General features: G+C 38.8%; 1 protein-coding gene across 1 annotated transcript in view; it reads left to right on the top strand.

Moving 5' to 3' along the window:
- The window catches only part of LOC139737500 (vascular endothelial growth factor receptor 1-like), an 85,545-nt gene that overhangs the window by 48,255 nt on the left and 12,025 nt on the right, over positions 1-25,265 (top strand). Inside the window, exons 4-11 of the mRNA XM_071648172.1 lie at positions 9,478-9,620; positions 15,070-15,268; positions 16,328-16,654; positions 17,347-17,670; positions 18,111-18,389; positions 22,390-22,526; positions 23,458-23,668; positions 24,455-24,757. Coding sequence (XP_071504273.1) covers positions 9,478-9,620; positions 15,070-15,268; positions 16,328-16,654; positions 17,347-17,670; positions 18,111-18,389; positions 22,390-22,526; positions 23,458-23,668; positions 24,455-24,757 — 1,923 coding nt within the window. The remainder of the gene's footprint in view (positions 1-9,477; positions 9,621-15,069; positions 15,269-16,327; positions 16,655-17,346; positions 17,671-18,110; positions 18,390-22,389; positions 22,527-23,457; positions 23,669-24,454; positions 24,758-25,265) is intronic.

Here is a 25,265-nt window from a genome sequence, read left to right as displayed (position 1 = left end):
AAGCCATTCCCCCTCTTTTTTTTCTTTTTTTTTCTTTTTTTTTTTGAAGGGGGTAGGGAGGTCTAAGATGATTGAAATACCCTGGGTTGTGTCCTTGTCTTGATTCATGATTATCAGTACAGCATGATCAAAAGTTTCACCTGTTATTTCCATTGTTTCTTATATCTTTTCCTAAGCACTTTCAAAAATCTGAAGTATTGTGTAGAATAGGAATAACACTTACCTTTTGATCATCATGCACTTTAAAAGCTAGCCCAAATATTTGAATGTGAACCCTAATGTGTGAGAACATACTACTTATATGTGTATTATATATATATATATATATATATATATATATATATATATATATATATATATATATATATATATATATATATATATATATATATATATATATAGATAGATATATACTACAGGCCTTGCAAGCCATAGTAAAACTAAAGAAGATCAGAATATATGATATGGATGCAGGATCAAAGAACTGGTGTCTGAGGACCTCAAACTAAGCTTGGCATAATACACATTACATAATAGCAATACTTCGATACTCTTGTTTACTGTATTGCCAGCACATGTCATTCATCTGTCAAATTTTCCAAAATGTGACATTATGCTGTATTACTTGCAGAGACATCATACTTCAGATATGGTCATAGGCCATAAATTTCACAGATGACCACAATTTTCATCTACATGTTTTCAACTACACGCATCTTATCGTGAACAGGATATATCAATGACCAAAAAGTAGACACTTTGATTAACAGTATATTCCATGTATTCATATCTATGATGTTCATCAAATCAAACCAATTAAGGAGGAACTGCTGATATCTGAAGCTAGAAAATGCCCCTCTAATGTAACATGTAATCCTCAACGTATTCTTGAATTCTCATTGTGCTAATGATGCGGCATGGCAAACATATATATATATGTATATATATAATTATATTTATATATGAATATGTCATACGGATAAAACAGTCACCCTCTCTCATAGTTTAATCCACCTATACCAGGCAAAACGATAGCAAAAGCAGTGGAAAATCCCGCTTACATCAAGCCTCGTTGCATGTCAACGCCTACTGCCGCAGCAAGCCCTGTTACTCGCGGGAGTCCCCCGTGTGGACTGAACCCAGTGAGCTCACCTCCCCCCATTCCCCAGGCGCCCTGACAACATCCTGTGATTCACTGTACACTCATCATTTCTTGTCTTTTCTCACAGAGAGTAGACACACACTCTATTTGAGGGGAGGGGGAACAAAATGTCTCTTTCTGTCTCCAGGTTTACATCACTTGTTTGATATCAGTCCAGAATCCACTCCAAGCCTGAGATATGTGCAACAGATGCATGTATAGTCGTAACTATGCAAGAGCAGAACTAGTCTGTGGCATTTGAGTCGAAAGGAAAGATGTGTGTTGTATTACAAGAGAAACATCTCCATGCATTCTATGTTGCCTTGGTGTTAGGAAGTGGGATATTCATTTTCCTTGATGTCTATGATAAATTTGACATACTGCCAACTGCATGTTGTCTGTAAAGAATATCTTCCAAGAAAGCTAGTGAGCTAATATCTTTTTCTCATGCACATAATGGGCATTAACATTTATTGTGAGATTAAAGAGTACTCTAGAATAACTGATGATGTGTGCTGTTGTTAAAATAGCAAATATGTGATACTCAAAAAACCTCACCGGCTTTGTTTCTTTATCTGCTACTTTATTATTTACTTTACTGTTGTAGAGTTACTCCTCAGTTGTAGTGTTATTTTAAACCAACACCAAGATGAGTAACAAAAGATCTTATTCTTCTCCATTGGTTAATGATCCCATACTCCATTAAATCTGAACACCATTTGTCAGTACATTTTAAAAGGATTATCTGTTATTTTTCTTTAACTGAATGGCAAAATGCTGATTAAGTTTTCTGTGACACATAAAGAGCAGTTTTATTTACTTGTTTTGAAGACAATATTTTAAACATGTTTTTGTTTTGTTTTTTCAGAATGATTAGCAACTAATTTAATTGAATATCAATTATCTTTAACAGTCATTATGATTATCAAAATAGCATAATAGCAATTATAGGAATGGCTATGAAATCACCTAGACTGCCCTCAGTGGCTCTCTTTTTTACAGTTTTTTGTCAATCACGCCATGCAGAGCTGTCTGTGACCTCTTAATCATCACTGAATGGGTGTGGTGAAATATGACCCGCATTTACGCATAGCAAGGCATGCTGACGGGATGTGCTAGGTAACAGATTTGCTCATGTAATGTTTTCTAAAGCTTTCTGGTGCCATGGTCCTTGATACATTGATCCCCATCACTTTAGAAAGTGTTTAGGGAGAATGTATTGTCTTCCTCTCCCTACTTGTGCATGAACCCATTAACCGCTGCTAAAAGGCATATGACAGGAAAATGCCTTTGTGATAAATGGAAGATCAGTGGCAAGGAGCAGCTTTGATATTTCCATGGTATGATTAAAGGCTGTTATGATCATTTTTCGATGTATTATTTCTGGAATGTAGTCAAAAGGGGCCTGAGCATTCGAACCCAGTGCTCAGAATCTTCGTCAGAGGCACAATGACAAACATATAGGGAAGCTAGGATCAAAAGCATTGGCTCACCACTATTGAATACATCGTTTTTAGCAGCTTTTGGGTTTTTTTTGCTACATTTAAAAAAATGTATTATGTCTGAACCATGATTATTAAAATTCTGTCTATTTATTTTCACCTGGATGGCAATTATCTTTTTGTTTTGTTGGAAGAAAGGACGAAAGACTAATGAAGAATGTCTGCATCAGTATTTGTATCTGCCTTTCTTGACACTCTATGGCAGAGAGGTGGTCTCCAAACCAAAATCAACTTTGGCTTGAAAGAAAATTACACTCTGTGTTCACAATTACTTGTATGAGAAGAGAAAAATCACACAAAACATAGCAGACAGCTTCATTTAAATTGACAGACTAAAGTTAGAGATTATTAAATTTTTACAACTTGTACATATTTTTTTAAACATTCATATATGTTCAAAATTATCTTATATGCAAATGAGACTAGGCATGCAAGGAAGCCACTTCATCAAGAATTTCTCCCTTTTTTGTATTTCTAAAGAAATGTTATATACTAGTCATTTTTGTTACTAATTCAATAACAATATCCACCTTTCCATTTCCACAGTCATATGAATTTCTAAACTTTACCACTCTAGAACACCTTGATTGGAAGGGGTATAATTTCAAATGAATTATAGATGTGCAAATATATCAAAAATTTCAGTGCAAACTAATGTAAAACTTCAGAGGCCATGACATAATTTCCTTTTAATAATGTGCATATGTGACTTTGACTGACATCAATTTTTTTTTTTTTTTTTTTGGGGGGGGGGGGGGGGGAATTAAATTATCTGTAACTTCCGAACTCCAAGTCAATTTCTTACTATCCATCCAATTTCTGTCAAATGTTCAGTGGTATATCGGTTTGATATACCTGCTCCTGCTTTCGTTGTTATCAAACATTGAACATTGAATGGATTTTCACTTTAAATTGATAGTTTACTTGGTAAACATACTGCTTTATTCTATACAAAGTCATAAATATACATTCACTTTTGTAGTTATTATGTTTGTGCTGAATTTAAGATGTCATATACCATCTCAGAAAATGGAAGGATATTCAAGGAGTACCTTGATTCCTCTGTCACTCTGAAGCCTACAAGAGCTTGCTTTAAATCAGAAAAAAACAAAAAAATGCAATTTTGACATCAAAACCATTACTTTTTGAACCTTCAGATGCAATTTTGTCAGAGAACTAGTACCTTCAAATAAACCCTAGCTGTAATCCTGGATCTGAAAAGAGAAAACTAGTCAACATTTGTCATCAAGTGTGATGATAAATGTCATCGGGAGAGTTATAATAACTAGAAAATGTGTTTATTTTTCATGACTGATTATGATCTTCCTAAGATGTGGAATTACATGACTCAAAGATTAGAAATGTTCTTGTTCTGTTCTGTTGGTATCATCATGTGTTCACAAATCTTTAAATACCTTTCTACAAGCAGATTTAGTCATGCCTGTTTTTTTTTTCCATCCATAATAGTGCTGTAGCATCATATGTAGCACACTTATGAGATTCTCTGGCTTCTGTTCCCAAAGTGGAGCCATGTTACAAGGTAAACTGAATGATTTCATCTGTAGTGAGGTTAGTACAGCTGTTTGAGCGATGGCTGCATGTTACAAGGTTTCAGCGACATCCTGAACAGGAGTCTCAAAACAATCTTTCAGCCTGGAAGGTCAGGAGTTTGATGTTATGTTTTTTTTTAAAATGAGATATTGGTAGCTATTTTTTGCATGTGCACATGGAGTTTAACAGTAGTATGTCCAGCTTATGCTACCTAAGAGCTAGTATTTCCCTGGGATATCTTGGCTCAGGGAAGAAGTCAGTGTATTTCAAGTGTATTCAAAATCTTAAAGTAACATTGCCTTTAAGAAGTCAGAGTAGGTCCTATTTCAAGTATTCAAAATGTTCAAATAACATAGCCTTTGGTTGGTAAACCCAGCAGGGACAGTAACTTATGAGAAAGACCAGATATGATCCTCTATGTTGCTCATGAGGCTTTAAGAGTCCTTATTGTGGTTAGACAATAAAATGACATCAGACTAATTTAGCTGAATGTAATGGCCTATGTTTTGAGTACTTAGAAAGCTGCAGATTAAAGAGAAAAATTATGCCATTTACTGCAAAACTTTAAACTCCCACAGGCTGTCCACATCACCCACCGAGTTGCCATGGGTAGTGTGTTAATATTTAACCCTTTGTGCCTGGGGAACCGAAAACACTAATGACAATTCCATTATCAATTGCCATATTTCAGAGGCAAATTGTTACTGTAACACCAGAAATTTTTGCGTGCATGAAACTTTTGCAAATGTCACGAGGAGACAAGATTTGCAAAAGTAAAATGCCCATGGAAGGTTTTGTCTGCATGATGCAGTGATTGCCTGTGCAATGCTCTATTCCGTTATGATCAGCAATTCGCGAAAGTTTCATGCTGTGGAAAATACTGTCTGCTCCAATTCGTGAAAGTTTCATGCTACGAATGTTTCTGGTTTTACGGTAATCGTTTCCCTTGAGCCAAACCAAGACGCAATGGAACAGCCCTTTGGAGCCTTAAGTATATTTTCGCCACCATGACTGTAAAGCATTGTCGTGGTGAAACAACTTTTAAAGTCTGGAATCAGAAAAGACCTTGCTGTTGCACAGATTGATGATGATTCATGGAGCGGACACGTCGCCATTCTGGATTCCTGTTTGAATGTACCACTGTGACACATTATGACAGAAGGGAATTACCTAATGTTACTCTTGAGGTGACTGAACGACTGCCACACAATTTGAAGAAAAGAAAAAATCAAAGAACATTTTCCTTTGTCACAAAACCTTGAGGCTGATTGACAGCGATCAAGGAAGGCTGGAGATGAAATGGATAAAAACTGTGTGAAGACTTTAATATTAACCCATTTAGGATGAGTCCTGCGTATACTCGGGTAGGTGTCTGTGGGAAATGCATGTTGAAGCAAAATCAAACCGTCCTCAACTGGTTAAGAGATACTAGTGAGAGGTATGCATGTCCATGAGCCCTTTCAGGATAGCAAAGAACTTCAACAACAAATACATGTGTTTGATAAACTCATTTCATACTAATTGGGTAATTTTCAATATTAGTCTGAAAGCAAATTTTAATCACTTTAATCACATTTTGCCAGATGTGTATTTTTTTTCTGCTAAACTATGCTTTTACTTTTAAATTCTGGGTGTGACATTTTTAGGTTGAATGGTTTGCAACAGTGGACAGTTTTAAACATGGAGAATTAGGGAGGCAGAGCTTAGCTTTACCCTCTGCCATGATGAGTACAGATATTTACATATTTATACAGGCAGGTGGATTGAAAGTATCAAACAACTGTGAGAGAAAGATGGTATCAGCCTCCATATGAACTCAGAGTCTTGACTTTCGCCATCATCCGTCATTTAGCCCTCCTGCATGGCCCTGGGATGTCCCCTCTGCCAAGCTAAGAATAGAAAGTAGATACACCGGCAGGTGGTGCTCATATGGTGTGTGAGTCAGTGTGAATAAGCATTGCAAACAAGCAAAATGTACGTTAACCCATCACCTGCCATGTCTTGCAATTCCCCATGGAGTCCATACGATGGCACACTTGGTTCCTACATGCAATGGGTTAAATCTCACATTGGGTTTTTGTCTTTCAGTGTCACCCCTTCTATTGTGCAAAATGTGTGTGTTTTTTTTTAATATATATATGTAAAATTGAGTGCCTCAACCTGCTACAGAAAACAGAACATTACTGAAATCTTAATCATGTCCATCTCTGCCTGTATTTGTGTGCGCTATTCAACTAGCGCAAGATTTACACCTGACCAGGTATGCATTTATACAGGTTGCAAGTAATTTGTGTGATGTTCACTCTTACTTCTTTGAGACTAATACTTAGCCTTTCTGTTAGCAGAGAAGTCAACTTTCATCAACCAATCACTGTGGTAGCATTTCATTGATGATGCTATCAATGTGTATATCTATGAAATCCGTCTCGGTTACAGTTGGAAATGCTTTCCCCGTAGAAATGACTAAATAAACATATTATCAGTTTTGCTTCGGAGAGGCGCTGTGGGGAAAAAGTGGAAAGGACTGACACAATTAAGTTCCTTCCTACCATGAAGGATCTTTACTTTAGAAAGGATGGCAAAACATAGGGATAGAATTTTATCCAAAGGCTGTTCACAGAAAAAGTAAATGTGTACCCCATGATAATGAATGTGACTTCCATAGATGTGTATGCTCCTGAGCAAGGGGTGTGCTTCTGCACCCCTCTGTCCTTGAGCATTTCCTCTCCCTGGTATCAGTGACTCCGGTTCTGTCCCAAGACCGTGACTTTCCTCCATTTTTTTTTTCTTTTTTTCGATGCACGGATATCCTGTGATCTGTGCCGAGATCAATTTGCTGGAAAGTTTGTGTCGAGGAGCAGTCGATTGAGCAAAGGGCGGGAAATTGAAGCTGATCTTCTCAGACTCCCTCATCGAACCTTGAAGGCGTAATTTTTGAAAATGCGTCACAGAATGCGTCTCATTGTGCACGTGATGTGTAAAAGAAAGACCATCCGATCCCGGATTAGAGTTTTATAGGGAATACCAATTTCAAAATTGTTCCAGGCTTTACTTTAAAATCATATTGGCATGAATCAAGATGTCAATTGTATTACACGACCCCATATAAGTTTTAAACTATGACATACAGTCTATAATGAATATTTTACTAAATATATATAGGAGATTTTCCACATATTTCTTATACACTATGAAAATTATGTCATTTTTGTTCAGGACAGATTTTTTGGATGTGTTTTTCACAGATGTGTGTCATTGCAGCCATATGACAGGCAATCTTCATCAAGAAACTGATTGGAACTTCTGAAGTCATTGTCTCCCCATTGAAATATTCCTGTCTTCCCTTACTTTCTTTGCAGTGGAAATTCAGAATGATGACATGATACTAGTATTGTGACACAGGATGAACTAAGGTTTTATCCAGCCTAGACTTCCCCAGTCTCTCTGACCTCATACAATGTTTGTTTCCCCCATGACTCCCCCTAACGCCGTCACTTCCACGTCCGCTCTCAAGTCCATGGCTGCCTTCTGACACGGCCACGATCACATCCTCTTCTCGCTGGGCGGTTATCTCTCCTGCTCATCTCTCATCGCGAACCTTGTCTCCAACTCGACTCCAAATCTTTCTCCCGTCCCGCTGCACTGAATATTTGTGCCTCCTGGCACGTCTGTTCAGTGTATGTGACTAATTAACGTGAAGCCCCAGACGCAGATGAAATGAATGCTATGTTAAGGTGAACATCTTGAAAAGGTCAGCTTCTCCACCGACGTTCAACTGCAGATCCCACTATAGAGTCTTTTGTGACTCACTTAATCTTCAGGAGATTCACAATTTTGTCGGTAGACATACTACCCTTAACCTGTAGCAGACACAAGCTGGCTTCACCATTCATCAAATCTAGGGGGAATTTATCATATCTCAAAATGCAACAGGTTTAGATAACATGGAGTTGTTGGCAGGCAGAATTTTGACCCCCTCCTCCCCCCCCCAAAAAAAAAAAAGTTTATGAGCATGTTAACTGAAACCATTGCCTGAGATATATATGATAGTCTTCAGAACTTGATGCACAACCCAGCAGTTACAGTATGGGAAAGCCGAATTGCAAGAAAGGACAGTGTTATCTACTGTCACTGACTGTTGAAATCATCAGTTCCTAACAGTTTCGCAATGTTGAGTTTATGTGGATTAGCAATCAAAGCTTGTAGGATGATCACAGTGACTGTGAAACTTTGAGTGAGTCATAATAACCCACCCACAGAAATGGAAAATGTGGGATAGCTCCCTCTGTTGTTCTTTTTGCTATACTTCTTTTTTTTTTAATGGAACCAAGTAGCCCTACAAGAGATTTAAACATATCATACATTGTTTATGTATTCCATGTTCTTGAAGTAAAATACTAAACTCAAGACACATCGGTTTCCTTTCTAACCCACCCAACCTTTACCTTTAAAAAGCCCAGAATACAACTAACCTCCACAGTTTTATAATATTAGAGGAGTGCAAGTTAATGAATTGTAACTTGTACTTGTCCAGATCTATTTCTCACATTTCTTAGCAAGAAAGATTAAGTCACACTGTCTGAAAAAGTCTGTGAATATTTGCTCAATGATGTTTATTTATACAGCACACACACACACCACACACACACACACACACACACACACACACACACACGTGACCTGTGTCTAATGTGACAATCTGGAACATAATTTCTGTATGTTCTTATTCAATATCTTTCTTATTCAAATATGTATATCACAGAGACTCCAACTCTCCCGTTTTCGACGGGAGATCTCCCGCCGAAAACCCAATTTTGCAAAATCTCCCGTTCTCCCGTTTGAGATTTAATTTCTCCCGCCCTGGCTCAATGTCTCCCGTTGGAAAGTATTTCTTACTTATTGCTATCGTATGTTGCAAGAATAAGCCTTAGATAGCACCAGAGAGCATCTGTAACCCTAGGAACTTCGCACTTCGCACACATAAACTTGGAGTCTCCCGTTTGCTAGGGGTTTCAGGCGGGAGAATCTCCCGATCAGAAGGTGCTTCGGGTTGGAGTCTCTGATATCACAGCATGATTTTCGCAATTTATGAGATCTTACTTGCTGTTCTCATTCAGTGTTATACTTGAAAGCAATGATGAAATCTAGGTCTCCAAGACGTGTTTCACATTGAAACAAAGAACCCACAATTTTTGGCCAACAGTGGTGCCCCTTTTCATTGATTGTATACATGTATATTAAAGATTCACTTCTGATGTACATTCTTTTATTACCTGTCAACAGAAAAGGCGCCCTCGCTTGAGCCCCAAGTCTCCGTCAACAGACATGAGGTCCTGGAGGGCTTGGAAGGTTTCAACGTCACCTGTGAGGTGTGGGCGCCCTCTGATGGCGTGGAAAGGCTAACGTGGGATTATCCAGCTGCAGCGGTAAGAAATGCACCCATCTGATATCAAAGTACAACATAAAATGCTCCCAGATCCAAGCTGGTGTCTTTTTCATCTCACTCCTTCTCAGATTCATTTTCCTCATGGAGATCTTGTTGGTATTTAGATAACAGATGTATGTATCAGAGATTCAATTTGAAGAAAATCATACCTATCATATCTGAAGATATTTTCTATTTGAGGTTTTTCTCTTTTTATTGGATTACCTTAGAAAAGTGGGATGTTGTATATATCAGCTTGAAACAGAATTGTCTTTTTGGCATTTGTCGGTTGTTGTTTTTTTATTTGAGGTACCTTGATAGCATTGCTTTCCAATCCAATAAATGTGGCAGTTCAGTTACGATAATGACTTGCATTGTTATAATTTCAAATGACTTTGTGAAGGCTACTGAAAATATAATTTTAGCATGTATGGTTTGTATGTGTACAATCTGTAGGCCCCATCATGCTCAAGAGCATGTCACTGAGCCAGCCTGTGCAGGTCTAGGTGGGAGGCTGTGCAAAATTCATCACTTACAAGATGGCTATCCCATGATCCCATGTGTTTGTTTTGATGCGGCAAACACTTCCAGCAGCTTTCGTACTATCTGGCTTTGCTCATGCAGCAGCCTCAATCAGGTCCTTCTGCAGGGCAGGCATGAGCCAAGAGCTCTAATCCGCCGCGCTGAGCGATTGGATACAAGCCCGTGGGCCAAGAAGAAGCGTCTCGAAAACCGCAAACTGTTTTGGCATGTGTTCAAAGGGTGAGGGGAACAGTGCAAATCCGCCTTGGGATTTGTGATGTCACATTTTCTTCTCTCCCAGCGGGAAAAACTTTGCAAAACTTAAGCACGATAAAATTAAGATAAGAAAACCCAATAACCAAACACAAGAGCAGTGATTCTAGATTTTAGATGCATTTACTGCCAGTCAGAGAAAAAAAAGTCACTTTGTGCTATTCAGTAGCATGATCATCAGGGATGTCAGTTCAATCATTTCTTCGCTTCTGTGATCTTTTATTCTAATAAATCAAATGATTGATCAAACAACAATGCCACCATTGGTCATTAGGTTTTTGTACTCTTGATTGGGACCCATTGAACTAAGTGATAAAGGCATTGAAAGAAGATGAACAATTATCTGCTTTCTTTAAACAAAAAATATTGGTACTCCATGCTACATTGTTGCTGGAGTTTCATCAAGTGTGTGTGTGTGTGTAAATAAACTTTCTTAGCATATTTTAGTTATGAGAAGGGGGTAAGAGAATTGTCAATAAGCTTCATAATTGGAAAAAGGCTTTTAGTAAGTGTTCAATTGGGCTAAAAGTTGTTCATGCTTAAAGGGACCATATAGTTTTGGTTGAGACCTAGCTTCAGATTTCAAACATTTTGGGGTGAGATAATGAGAAACCTCATATGAAATATGAAAGAGCATGTAATTCCCAGAGGAATTTAACATTCATTCAATGAAAATTGGTTTTGAAATGGCTGAGATACCCAAAACAGAGCAATCCTATAAAAGGTTGGACCCATCTTTTATTACGATCGCTTCGTGTTACTTTGTTTTTGGATGTCTCAGCAATTCCAAAACCGATTTTCATCAAATAAACTTTGAATTCCACCTAGAACAGTGTGCTCTGTACTATTTCACAAGTGGTTTCTTGATATGTCGCAAAAGGTAAAAGCCCAATCTTCATCTCCACCAATACTATACCATCCCTTTAAAGCTTCTCTTTTTCCAAATTACAAGTGACTGTGATTATTTCTGTGATATGTACAAAATTATCATAATGGACCACTATATTATCTAATGATTAACTTTTTGCAAAAATGTAATTAAATCTCCCCCCCCCAAAAAAAAAAGAACGAAAGAAAGGAAGAATAAAGCAATAGGAACCATGTGATATACTGGCTGTTTCCAGTGAAGGCATATTGTTTTTAAAAAAAGTTAACAAAAAAGAGATCAAGACACTCTAACACAAAAACTAAAAGATTTCATGGTTGAGCTGTTTGCTTGTTTTTTTCTCAAGGTTTATTCTATATATTCTGTCTTTGCAAAAACAACTCCATTTCCAGAGGATCAGTGAAGTGGAAGCTGCCAGGAATTGATACAGATGTAGCAACTTCCAACCACATGTCTAGCCTAGATGTCTCACTTTTTCCTGCTGTCTCTCCTTTTTATTATTATTATCTCTTCTTTCTTTTTTTTTTAGGGGGGGGGGATATTTTGCCTTTTGTATAGGAAGTTGAACTCTTACTCACAGAGTGCATGGCATGCAGAGCCAGGAAGATAACATAGCAACAAAACATACAAACGAGAACTTCAGGGGAAACTTCAGCCTTCTTAAAGATTGTTGCACAATGTTGCAGTTTATTTTCATTTTTTTTTTTTTTTTGGGGGGGGGGGGGTGAGATTTTGTTTATATAGTATCTTGAAGAAACTGAATGATTGCGGTCTGCGAGCTAATCCCCAGTCTCCGGTCAGAATTCCGCTAGCGTACCGTTCGCACAGCTGGCTAGCAAACCTGCAGTGAGCATGAAATATGTAGGCCCTATATAACTTTTGGTGTGCATGCCAGATTGATGCTGGTATCAGTTGACAAGGCAGATTGAACACAGAATGATCTGCTCCTGCAGATAAGGGGAAGAACTATTATTAAATATGTTGAATGTGCTGAAGTTTCACATTTTTTTTAAATGATTGATCACTCTAGCTGCATCAAAACTGGTTAAAGGTGTCCCAAGGATTCTGAAAAATATCACATGTCATGCGCTTTCTGGTGAAATCTAGGGCCTGTTTATCAACTCACTTCTCGTGTAGAGTTAAGGTTTTGAGACAACTTTCAGGAGGATTTGGGCAGTTGATAAACGCAAAGCTGTTTTGATTGTGGGGTTGGAAACACGTTTCTGAAACACCAAAAAAAGTGCGATGGCAAGCGCATTTGAGCCAGAAACGTGTTTCTGTGGAGATGATAAATGCAAAGTCATTTTGAAATGCCTGCATAGCTCTTCCCTGCCCACGCCAACCACTGCCAACTACACAACTCCGCTCCTCAGGTCAAAATGCGCAGTGGAGCTGCACAGTAACAAGACCTACCTCTCAACTCATGATGGAGATGATAAATGCAACAACTCAAGAAACGCAATCCGAAAATCCTTTGCAAATATGTTTATTTGATATTATTTACATGATAGTGGGTATTAAAACCATGTTTGCAAACATGGGAAAGATGATAATGCAGCCAGTGGCATTCTCGCCCCCTATTTAGACGCAAGCCAGTTTATACCAGAACTTGATAAAGAAACGATGTATAAAGAATCATCGTATTGCCGACAGACTGTTTAGATGCTAATTTCGACCATTCCGGAAAAACGTCATATAGATGTGCAGTTTCTCACTACGCATGTTGTTATGGTCATGAGTGACAGGTACGAGGTCACCTTTCGTGCTCGCTCCCATTAAGCCCCATCAAGTTATACCATTCTGTGGTCGCCATACGTTCAGACACACAATGGACATGATGGAATGCTGATTCGTTATCAAATTCTAGTTGGAAACGATGCTCTGACCGTCGTTTCGCTATACGTCATTTCGTTATACGTCGTTTCGTTTGATAGTAAGCATTCAGACGTATAAATGCATTGTAATGCTACACCATTTTCGTGTAGCTATACCGTTCTAGTAATTTTTTTTTTTTGCGTCTGAATGCCCTGAGTGTCTTCTGGCAGTGTTCAACATTATTTCTGTGCTTTGATAAAGAAAGTTCATCATCTGCTTCTCTTCAGAGCAAACTTATGAATTAAATAATATTCATATACTGTATAGAACCCAAAAGCTTCTGTCTTTTTTGTATCAAGATGCATTAAGGATGTATCGAGAGCAAGGCAATATTTCTTGTTGTGATTTTTTTTTGTTGAGATGACATATATTTGTTCTTTTTTTATTAGTTTGTAATGGTTTAAAGATAATTGACAACCAAGGACTAAATTCCCCTTCGTCAGCAGAGGGTTGCATGTACACGCACATACAACCTTGTCACACAGATTTTAATTATTGGCAATTGACGAGCAGGAAGGACAAAAACTGGATTGCCCTTGAACAATGTAACATCCTTCCGGTTTCTTAAAATACCAACCGTTTACCGGCCCAAAATGTTGGGAGGTATGTGCTCTACGAGAGGGTAGGCATCTCTCCCTGTTTTACCCCCCTGTGAATGAAAAACATCTGAAGTCATCTCAACCTCTCTTAGCCCCCATGTCTGGTGATATTGTCATGATTTGAAGAGAGAGAGAGAGAGAGAGAGAGAGATAGATAGAGAGAAAGGAAGTAAAATTTTGGGTTCTTCTTCAAACCTGTTCAGGATTGAAGGTGGCACATGTGGCTTCTGAAATAGACGGGAGATTTCTATTTTTGAAGTCTGTGTCTTCTCTCTACTCCTTAACCCCAAATTGTCAGCTGGAGCGAGGAGGTGGAAGGGGGGGGGGGGGGGCTCTTTCACTCCTGAGTTGAGAGGAAATGTCATGATTCTAGGGCTGGGATTGATAAAAACGAAAGAGGGAGACAGGAAGTTTAATTTCATCCGTTCAAAAAAAAAGAACTCCTTCAGAAACGATGTATGTACAGGCCCACTCCTGTTCGATGTATGGGTTGAAATGATGTCGCTGCTGAAGGGATTACTTTGTCATTGAGTCAACTTGTCTACTTTTGCAAAATTTCTGTGAACAGGTGATTGATAAAAGAGCAACAAGCATCAGAATGGTGTTAACCAATCAATTTGAGTCATTCTTTGGATATCCACATTTCATTCCTTCGAATAGTGAAGAGTTGCATATAGGTATGAAGAGTCATGAAAATGTGTTGCAATAGCTGTTTTTAAACCATGATTGTTTCACCAAAGTTAAAGACATAACCCATCATAATCATATTCTGTTTGATACCTGGCACTGTATTGCGCAAAATGGGTATAAAAAAAGTTTATGTATAACATGAGAAAATTTCACACGGCCTAACAGGAGTTCCAACAAAATGATTTTTTATATCTTAATGGAGGTTTCATTTGCAGAGTTGGGTAATTAATACAGGTATGATGAGAATGAAACAAGCAAATAATGCACACACATTCTTAGATATCATATAATACACAGACACACAAATAAGGGTACAGGCATGCATGGAATTTAAGCAGTTGTATGCAGGTCAGTGATTTCCAAGATGGATGGACACTTGTGAATCAAGGGCTTCAAAGTTGTGTTATTTTCTTGTTTCTTTACAGTAAAATTGCTATGGCAACACAAGGCAATTAAATGCTAGATATACATTGTTTCCTGTCATAAGTATAAAAGTGTTGCACACTATTTTCCATGTGAACAGACTTTGTGAAACCCACAAAACCCACTGTGCATGCATGTCATTCTTCTCTCGCATTGTCTCATCCTCCATTCTGGTATCCCAGCATGCCGAGCGCAAGGAAGCCAACTATCGCATCGTGATGGACAAGGTGGAGGGAGGCGAGCGCAGCGCCGGCCACGTACAGAAATACGTCAGCACCCTACAGGTCGTCCAGGCAATGGCCTACGACAACGGAACCTACACCTGCGTGGCAACCAACTTTTGGGACAGTTACTACGAGGGGACAGCTGTAAATGTGCTTGGTAAGTTAACCATGCCTCTCTACACCACACTGCAGAGACATACAAGTGAGCTACCGACTGCCAACAAATCAAATGAATTTCTATTCAGGATCAAAAAAATCCTTATATAGTAATGTAAATTGTGAGGGAATGACATTCCTTGTTTAGATTTTCTAGGTTTCACATCGTGGGGTCCCATACAATTTACAGTCTGCTTGGCAAGTCTTCAGCAACAACACTTGACTCATGATGACTAATAATGTGTTATTTGATGCCGTAATGAAATTAATTTCCAAGAAACTGAAAGCGGAAAACTGATCAGGAAAATAAGTAGAGCAAAAGTGTGAAAGAAATGTGAAAATCCTTTTAAAATGTGAATGTCATTAAATCATCTAAACTTGACATCCTGTGGATCCTCAAAATAACCTCCCTGATCATGTGACTGTGAAACTGTGACATCACTTCTTTATCCCAGTAAAAAGGGCAAAAACATTATTTTTGTCTCTGATTTGCATTAAGTAATTAACTTGTTTTAATCCTTGTTTCAGACCACTATTTTCCTGTGTATGTGATGTTGCCAAGACAGGATTAAATCTGGTTCCTTAACCTTTTCCCTGCGAATCTTTGCGTGTGACAGACCAGGATACAGTAGGGAATGGGTTAGGGTGCTACAAAATCTGTGACATTTTGCTTGTAGCTGGATGTGTCATGCCATGCAAACTTCTTTATATAGCAATGATGAGACTGAGACCATCATTTTGAGATACCTTTAGTAGGTTATCTATCATGTTGACTGATATAAAAATGATCAAAACTTAAGTTCCCTTTGATTTGACTCTGTCTATTCCAATATTTTCCCGCAAGGGTCACTTTTCCTTTGATATATATTCATATTCCTGCTTTTTTTCCCAGTGCGGTACCAACATATTCAATATGATCAGATATTTATAGCAAAGAAAGAACATTATGCATCATTTCAATAGAATGAAATAAGAATTTGTACTATTTGCCTGTCTGAATGAGATATGAACTTACAATTTTCAGTTGTACTTGTGGTTCAATGTTTGTAATCGGCAACAGGTGCCAGCAAGTTGAACGAAATCGGGCCTCCGCACCTCCACACCAACACCTCGGAGCTGGTGATGCGGGAAAACACCACTTTGGAGGTGTCTTGCTCCGGTGGTCTCATGCTGGAGTGGCTCTACCCCGATGCCGTGCGCACACGGGTCCTGCTGGTCTCAGAGTTCTGTCGCTCCTGTAACCACAGCAGCCGCTTCACCAGCAAACTGACCGTCCAGGCTGCAGAGCCTCAGGACAGCGGCCAGTTCCAGTGTGTCTACAGCCGCTACGTGGATCACATCACCCCTGCCACTGCTGCCGATGTTTACATCTTTGTCACAGCTGATGGTATGTGGCACTCTTTATTGTCATAGAAGAACAGCACTCTATAGTACAGTAATTGCCATTTGTTGTGACTTACTGTACACAGCATATATCTAGCAAGTCTAATTTTCACGAAACAGAAATTCCCAACAATTTCAGGAGTGGTTAGAATCACGATCTTGGATTAAAGTATACAAGGAAGCATGTATGCGTGCACGTTGCATTCATGTTGGGATTAGAGTAAATATTTTCTGGGTTGTTGGGTGCGAAGAGCACTAGATTTGCAAAATTCGCAAAGATTAAAACTCTGCAAAATATATGGCGTATACAGTATGTCTCTACGGAGGAATTGTGGTCTTGTGATTAGAAGCTGTTCAAATATGAGGTAATCATGTCAGATGATCAGCAGGTCTTTGACTAGTCTTTGTGAATCATGCTCTATCATCCATGGACCCAACCTGAGATGGATCCTAACTCAGGATTCCCACGGTCATGGAAAACCTGGAAAAGTCATGGAATTTTGGAAATGTTTTTCCAGGCCTGAAAAAGTCATGGAAAATGCAGAGTTATGAATATATCATGGAAAAGTCATAGTATGACTTTTACTTAAGACAAGAATGCATGCATCAAAACAATCAAATATCTGTGTAATCGTAACCTGCCAATTGGTAGAATGGTTTGTTTTGATCCCACCTCCCTGTGTCTGATTTGCATAGATGCCCAGCTGCACCAGGACGGTCCGCCCACCCTCCACATCAACACATCGGAGATTGTGCTGCCGGAGCACCACAACCTGGAGCTGCTCTGCACAGGCTCCTCCCCCCTGGAGTGGTCGTGGCCGCCCTCCACCGAGCAGCGCGTATCCCAGAAGTCCATCGGGTGCCCCTCCTGCCCCCTTGCTCTGCGCTTCCGCAGCACCCTGCACGTCACCAACGTGACGTATCAGGATACGGGCCTCTACCAGTGCATCTATTCTCGCCAGTCGGGACGTGTCAGCAATGAATCCAAGGCTGAAGTGTACACCTACGTCAGCTCAGAGAGTAAGGGGTTCAATTTTCACAAGTTTGCAACCATATACGGATGTTTGTGCATATATATGTGCGAATAATATATGCACATGATATGTGCATATATTATATGCACATACATGCATATATATGCACATATGAGCATATCATACAGTGTATGCTCATATACCTGTGTGTCAATATGTGAAAGTGTGCATGTAGGTTCCTGTTCAATGTTTTACATGTCAAACAGAATTTGAGAATGGTATAACGAATGTGTCAATATTTATCCATTTGTAATGCCAGCATTAAAGGAGAATAGTTGCAATGTACAAAAAACAGAAAGTGCGGAAAGAATGGGTAAAAGTTTTTAAAAAAAATATGTGTGCATGATATAATGTTGCCCATGTTCTGTGTCCAATGACAAAGGAAGTATGATATTTTCTCTGCTTTCTTTTCCTTTGCTTCTTCAGGTCAGGAGAGGTTCTTTGTGGACAAGTCCATATACTGGTCAAAGGTCATTGCTGGCTATCCTTTCACCATCCCCTGTGCGGTGACCGACCCCAAAATCAATGTCTCCCTCCTGGCCTCTGAGGAGAACATCTCGGAGGAAGGATTTGGCATCACCTTTGACCCGAGGATGGGGTTCTCTATCCCCGGCAACTACAGCGACTACCACCATCCCATCTTGTGCTGCCGGGCCAGGAAAGGCAACCTCACCGCCGACAAATTCGTCTTCATCCAGTTTGAAGGTATGGTAGCCTCATTGGGTTAAAATTGTAGACTGTATGAATCTCCCACTGCCATTGGCTGACGAGTTGGTTTTACTTGCGAGTATGATCGTAAGGGAAAGACGATGACGTGAGTTTGGTTGATGACAGTGTGTATTTGTTATGTTTAACCTGTTGAAGACTAGTCACCGGTATACTTGGGGAGGGTGTCTGTGGGAAATGTGTTTTATAGCAAAATCAGCTTGTCCTTAATGGGTTAAAGTGAAAGTGTAGATTCAAGATAGTCGGTCCGGTAAGATGGTAAGACATGATGATACTGGTATGCCACGAATAGTAGCACAAATAGTATTACAGATTCATGGTATACTTTGAAACAGGAGAGACTGATATGTGACATTATTAGCGATTGCTGATGATAACTGTTCACATTCACTGCAGATATTGCCCAATTTATTACAAGGCAACATAATGATGATACATGCCAAATGAACAGTCAGCCATGATTGACATGGCGTGCTGTCGCTGACTTGCTTTAAAGAGTAATACAGATGCATCAGCTGCGTTCACATTTACACATTGAAAAATGTGTTTCAGCCTCTTGTATGGTGCCTTGAGTGGAACGTACATATTCACACTTGGCTCATGATCCTAGAGTTGCACGAGTGGCAATCATTTTGAAGTACAAGACTCATTGGCTATTCAAATGGCCAATCAGCTTCCAGTATTTGAAATTGATGTGATATAATACACACACTAACTATGACAATACACAGCACAAAGTTGTTTCCTGGAGATTAAAGAAAAAACAAATCAGTGTTGGTAGGTCGTTATTATTAGTTATCCTTGAAAAGAGGGACAAACAGCGAACAATAAACAGTAGAATACAGTGTGAAGGCTAGCTATCATTTAGCCTTAATGGCCATATTATTAGATGAAGGACATTGAAAAGGGCAGGTGGGTTTACTTCACATTTTATTCATTGAAAGAATTGAGGCAAGACTTTAAAATAGTTTCTCCGAGCGGAAGAGGCCTTTAATTGGAGCGATGGGTTAGACTTCCTCTCCTCCAACCAGACTGTGGGTTTATGGAGTGTTGCCAATTTGCCTTCAGTATGATTGACAGCTTAATTGTCTTCTCACCTTGTATAGGGCTTATGCATTCAGGTTAAGCTGTCACTCACGGACCAGCACCTTTCGAAATGTAATAATCCTTCTGCGAGTTTGAGTGATATTCAAGTCATTCATTTATCCTTTTAACCAGATCCCACTTTCTATAAAATGTCAAAAGATACATCATCCTAAGTACGTCTTAATAGTTGTTATATTAGTTCAGGTGTGCTGTTTAGTACCTTTAGTCATGTGTTGATAAGAACAGAGGTGGTGTAATTTGAGGGCCCAATGACTGTAGTTTAATAAATGACTTCTACTTTAATACAGCTGTGCCAGATTGAGTGGGTACAGTAAGACTGTGACGCTTTACTTGGCAGATTCTAGGATTTGCTATTTGGCTGACAAGTAATGTGTTGAGCTATCATATATAACTTTGAAAATTAGTCCTCTAATTCCCTAAGTTTCTTTCCTTGTCCAATGATAGGCTTGTTGTATGTCTAGAAAATTATATATTCAGTCATTCAAATGTTAAATGCAAACTTATTCTGCTAGCTTATACTAAAAAAAAAGGGGGGAAAAGGGTCAAGATGTTTAGAAATAAGAAAAGGGAGAGAGGGATATATGAGTATATGATTACAAAACACAATAACTCTGTCACTCACGTTTGGATCGATATGATGCATTAAATAAGTCTAGGATGTACACAAAGCTAACAGGGAGGTTTAGAGTCCTGCAGTCACAAAGATCCACAAGGAGCAGGCTTATATTTATGGTAACTTTTAATGTCTCACAAGGACAAATAAACAGTGATGATAACCCATCATAGATTACCATACTGCATATAAAAGTTTCAGAATGAGGAAGGGAGGGTACGCATGACCCATAGAGACTGTCGGCTACACAAGCTTTAGGCATAGGTGATCTCAGACACAGCTAGCCTTGATCCAAGCCAATCTCATACCTGACTCACAAACTAAATAATCGGGGAGCCTGTCAGGATGGCACCACTGTAATAAGATGCTTAAGCTGAAATTTGCCTCAATGTCCTTGAGCCCATAGGGGCCGGAAGAGAGAACCGATCAGGGTCTGTCATTTTAGTGCCGTCTGTATCACACTGACCCAATATAAGATATTTTTTTGTTATTATATCACAACATTAGTAATTACATTCTGTATTTGAATCTGATTTCTTTGTCTTGTATTAATGCACTTTCAACACCAGCAGTAAGCGCTATTTAAGTGTTATTCATTGTTATTATTATCATTATCATTATTATTATTATTATTATTGTTATTATTATTATTATTGTTATTATTATTATTATTATTATTATTATTATTATTATTATTATTATCATTGTTATTATTATCATTATTATTATTATTATTATTAGTAGTAGTAGTAGTAGTAGTATTATTTGGATAATTTCATCCAAATGTAAAGAGATATTCATTCAATGAAGATTGAAACAGTAGGAAGTGTTGCAGGAGGAAGCCAAGAAAAACTGCTATCTCAGCAAACACAAGATATGTTTGCAGAGTTGCACAGAAGATGTATCTTAGTTTAATGATTGACGAATGTACATTTGTTTCAGCAAAGACAGTGATCCTCACTTTTAAGATTGCATAGGACTATGTTCCTTGTGTGGCAGCGTATTCCATCTTTTTGTGTACCATAATTGTTTGGTTTGTTCTCAACTTTCATTCAGTTCAATTCATTCTGTGAACTACATCCTTTACCATAGTCATGGAGGTTTAATGCAGAGAGAGACAGTTTTGATTTAATTCCATTGGCTGGAGTGAGGAATGTTATCTTTTTACCTACTTCAAGTTTGTAAGTAGAGGTCAAGAAATAGCACAATTATTTCTTGAATAGGTCCTCACACATCAACTTTAATAACAATATTTGAAATGAAGTCAGCAATTATGAGATCTTGTGGATGAATTGTGTACATCATGTTCACCTCAAAAGTACAAAGAAAATACTCTCAACGTCACTGAGCCTTTACTCAAGCTAATGGGTCTGAAATTAACCGTCTCAATCCTTTACAATATCCATGGAAACCTGGCAAACTGCAGGAAGTGTTTAATCACTCATCACTGCCAAAAAAGTGACAGTGGCAACTCTACAAATTTTCTTCCCCCACTCGTGGCATGGGGGGCAAAATGGCTCCCATCGTTACGCCTCATGCCAGGTGGTGTGCACCCATCAACTATCTATACTCATTATGTTTAAAAAGCCAACTTTATGTCTGATCCTGTCAGTTGAAAAAAAAAAAAAGATGAATGATCCTTCAGAGAGAATCTTTTTCCCTGACACCGTTTGAAACAATTAAACAATGTGAATCTATATAATGCAAATTTGAGCTTTTAACATTGACGATTGTTTTAGACAAGAAAGACAATTTTTTACTTTTTTGACTTTTGACAAAACATAAAAGTTTTGACAAATATTTCTTACTCTCTTCTGTTGATATAACATAATCGTAAGTCACCCTTCTCTCTCACCACCGGTTGTATTGTAAGAAAACAAAAGTACATTTTGGTTTTTAATGAATTGAACACTTAATGAAAGGTTTGAATAGTGCATCTATCTATCTATCTATCTATCTATCTATCTATCTATCTATCTATCTATCTATCTATCTATCTATCTATCTATATTTATATATTTCAATTTCAGTTTCAGTCCAGTTTATTTTTATTTCTTCTTCCACAGAACATAACATGATATAAGAAAATGATCTTGAGCATATATGTATATATTTTGAGTAATTCACAAGGGCACATCAAAAGGATTTTATAAATCAGTACGAGAGAGTACTAGTGCCTATACGCCTTACAATGAGCTCATAAAGGAAAAGCTTCACCATGTGTTTTGTTTTCTTGTCCCTGCTATTCTTGCCTTTCAGCTAAGGCGCCGATCCCAGCTCCGAGGCTTGAGAGTCCCATAGAGGTCATCCACGGGGAGACGTTTAATGTGACCTGCAAGGTGGACGCACCCCTCAGTGTCCAGGTGATGTGGGAGTGGAGCTACCCAGCACTCAATGTAAGATTCATATTTCAATTCAATTCATTTCAATTCATGGTTTATTCAATTATCTTCACAGCTGAGTGGCTGAATTGCGATAATTGTGTATACGTAGTAAAATGACCTAAAAATAACATAATTTCATCAATTAAAACACAACATGTAGAACATAGATTATACTATTCAAATACTACTTTGTTTTAAATATAAAATTTAATGAATTCATATTGCAAAATATCATCATACAATTTTAAATGATATGAGTGCATCACCAAAAAAAAAAAACTGAATAAACTCAGCAATCTGAACCAGATAACCAGATTTCTCCCTTTACTTGCACACACCTCCCATGTATCCAGTATCTTTACTTCCTCAGTGGATTCAACTACTTTAACTGACTACTGTATAAGCTGTTATTTTCGCAAGGGTTTGATTTTCGCAAATTTCGCGAATCACAGTTAGATCGCGAATCACAGTTAGATCTCAAATTTAACAACACGCGAAATTATCTTTGTGAATAGATCATCAACTTGAGCATTGGCGTCGTTTCGCAAAAACATCTCACGAAAATGTCTGCGACCTCATCAATCGTGAAAATATCTGTACACGAAAATAACAGCGTATACAGTGGGTGCGTTACCATTTGCAAAGGACTGTCATAATGTGTTTAAGGCAGGTAAATTTTGCATCAGCTATAATCAATTACAAGAAGCCAGTTTAATGTAACAGTCTTTTAGAGAAAATGTGTAACATTGGTGTAGAGCTGAAGAGCACATGTGGCATGTCTGTGTTATTGTAGTATCTATAAGAAAACATTTGTCACAACCCACTAGTAAAGGCAGTGTTAATGATATCTACCATGGTATTCCTGGCATAAGTTGTCAAAGCACCACATCACAAATTCTAATCTTTGCTTATTAGTTAGTTTCTTGTATTTGTGTCTGTGTAGCACCCTCACGATCCAAACAACTACATCATCAGAAAGACCTCTCAGGAAGTCAAGGTGCCTGTAGAGGGCTCCAACACATTCCGTGCCTACCGCCAGTTTATGGGTACCCTCATCATCAATGAGGCTAGTGCCATTGACAACGGCACCTACACCTGCACGGCCAGTAATCACAAGGGCAGCGGCAACACCAGCACACAGGTCGAAACCCTGGGTAGGTTTATGTCCAATTTTTGAAAATATAAGTAAGTAGTCTTCCCTCTGAATAGAGCAGCAATTATCCTGTATTTATAGATGCAATTAATTGAAAGAAAAGTCTCTATTCCCATAGGAGAGTCTGTCAAGAAGTCAGTGTTCATAGTCTATTTCCAGGGGTAGTCTGCAAATATGAGTTTTTTTTTGTGTTTTATGGATTAATCTGTTATATAAATTTCAGAGAACTTTTTTTTCTTATGTAAAATGTATGAAAACAGAGCTTGAAGAATTATCTCCATATATAGCAACAGAAAATGTGTCTCTGATTGAGTACACAAGTATTTATGCTGATAAAAAGTGAGTGTTCAGTATTGTCTCAGATAGCCGAGTACTCACTGAAAAGTGCCAGGGTGTCCTTTGAAGTACTCCTCAGCTAATGACACCAAAAAATCCAGGAAGTATGTTACGTTGCCAAGTTCCACTGACCACAAATCTTACAGACTCATTGGAAGTAGGTAATTCTTGGAACACTGCAAAGTTTGCTTAGCAGGCTGGTTGTACAGTGCAGTGTTTTGTAGTGCGTGCAGTGGCGGATCCAGGGGGAGCGTACCGGGCCTGCCACCCTTATTTTTGGTTAAAAACAAAAGAAATAAAAAGAAAAAAATGGGGGGTGAACCCCCCCTTTACGGAATTCCCGGATTCGCCCCTGATGTGGTCTTATGATGTATTACCTCTGGAATTATGCTTACAAGGTATCATCAAGGCACTTTTGTCACTTATGTACTCTTCAATCCATAAACATCAGACCAAGGGTACATCCACATGAACCCACTGAAAGGGAGGGTGCTCCACCTGGTCAAAGGTCAAGAGCGCGACAAGATCATGGTGCTGCTGCGCTACTTTCCCGTGGCGGAGTTCACCTGGTTCAAGGACGGGGAGGAGCTGGACGGGCTCATCAACCAGCGGCGCCGCATCAGGGGCCGCATCCAGCAGGACCTGGCCCTGGTGAGGCTGACCGACATCGGGGAGGACCACGCCGGGAACTACACCCTCATCGGCGACAACGGAGATGTCCAGGAGAGCATCACCATTCAGGTCATAGTCCATGGTAAGATCATTGGTGACCAAACAGGTGGCATTAGAGATATGCTCTGGGAGATGAACACTATTCTTTAAATTTTTATTTTAATTTCCGAGAACCTTTATGATATGTGAATGGTTAGTTTGATATTCTGTTAAGTATGTTGTTGGCATAGAGGATTCTAACATTGCAGTCTCTCACAATAAAAATGAAGTCAAGAGACTCCAACCCCAAGCACCTTCTTATCTGGAGATTCTATCGCCTGAAACCCCTAGCACTGGGAGACTCCAACTTGATGTGCCCGAAGTTCCTTCCGGCCGGGGTACAGGGCCCTGAAGCGGGCCCTGAAAGCTTTAGGGTTCTAGATGCTCCCTTGTGCTATCTCATGCTTATTTTTCGACATATGATGACACTAAGTAAGAGATCATTTCAAGCGGGAGACAAGGAGCCAGGGTGGGAGACAAGGAGCCAGGGTGGGAGAAATTAAATCTCAAGTGGGAGAACGGGAGATTTTGCAAAAATGGGCTTTCGGCAG

This window comes from Diadema antillarum, unplaced genomic scaffold (genome assembly GCF_040938485.1).
Source record: "Diadema antillarum isolate AM-2024a unplaced genomic scaffold, OU_Dant_1.0 seq00000693_RagTag, whole genome shotgun sequence".
Lineage (NCBI taxonomy): Eukaryota > Metazoa > Echinodermata > Echinoidea > Diadematoida > Diadematidae > Diadema > Diadema antillarum.
Note: the sequence above shows the minus strand (reverse complement) of the source record. Positions and strands in the feature narration are given on the sequence as shown.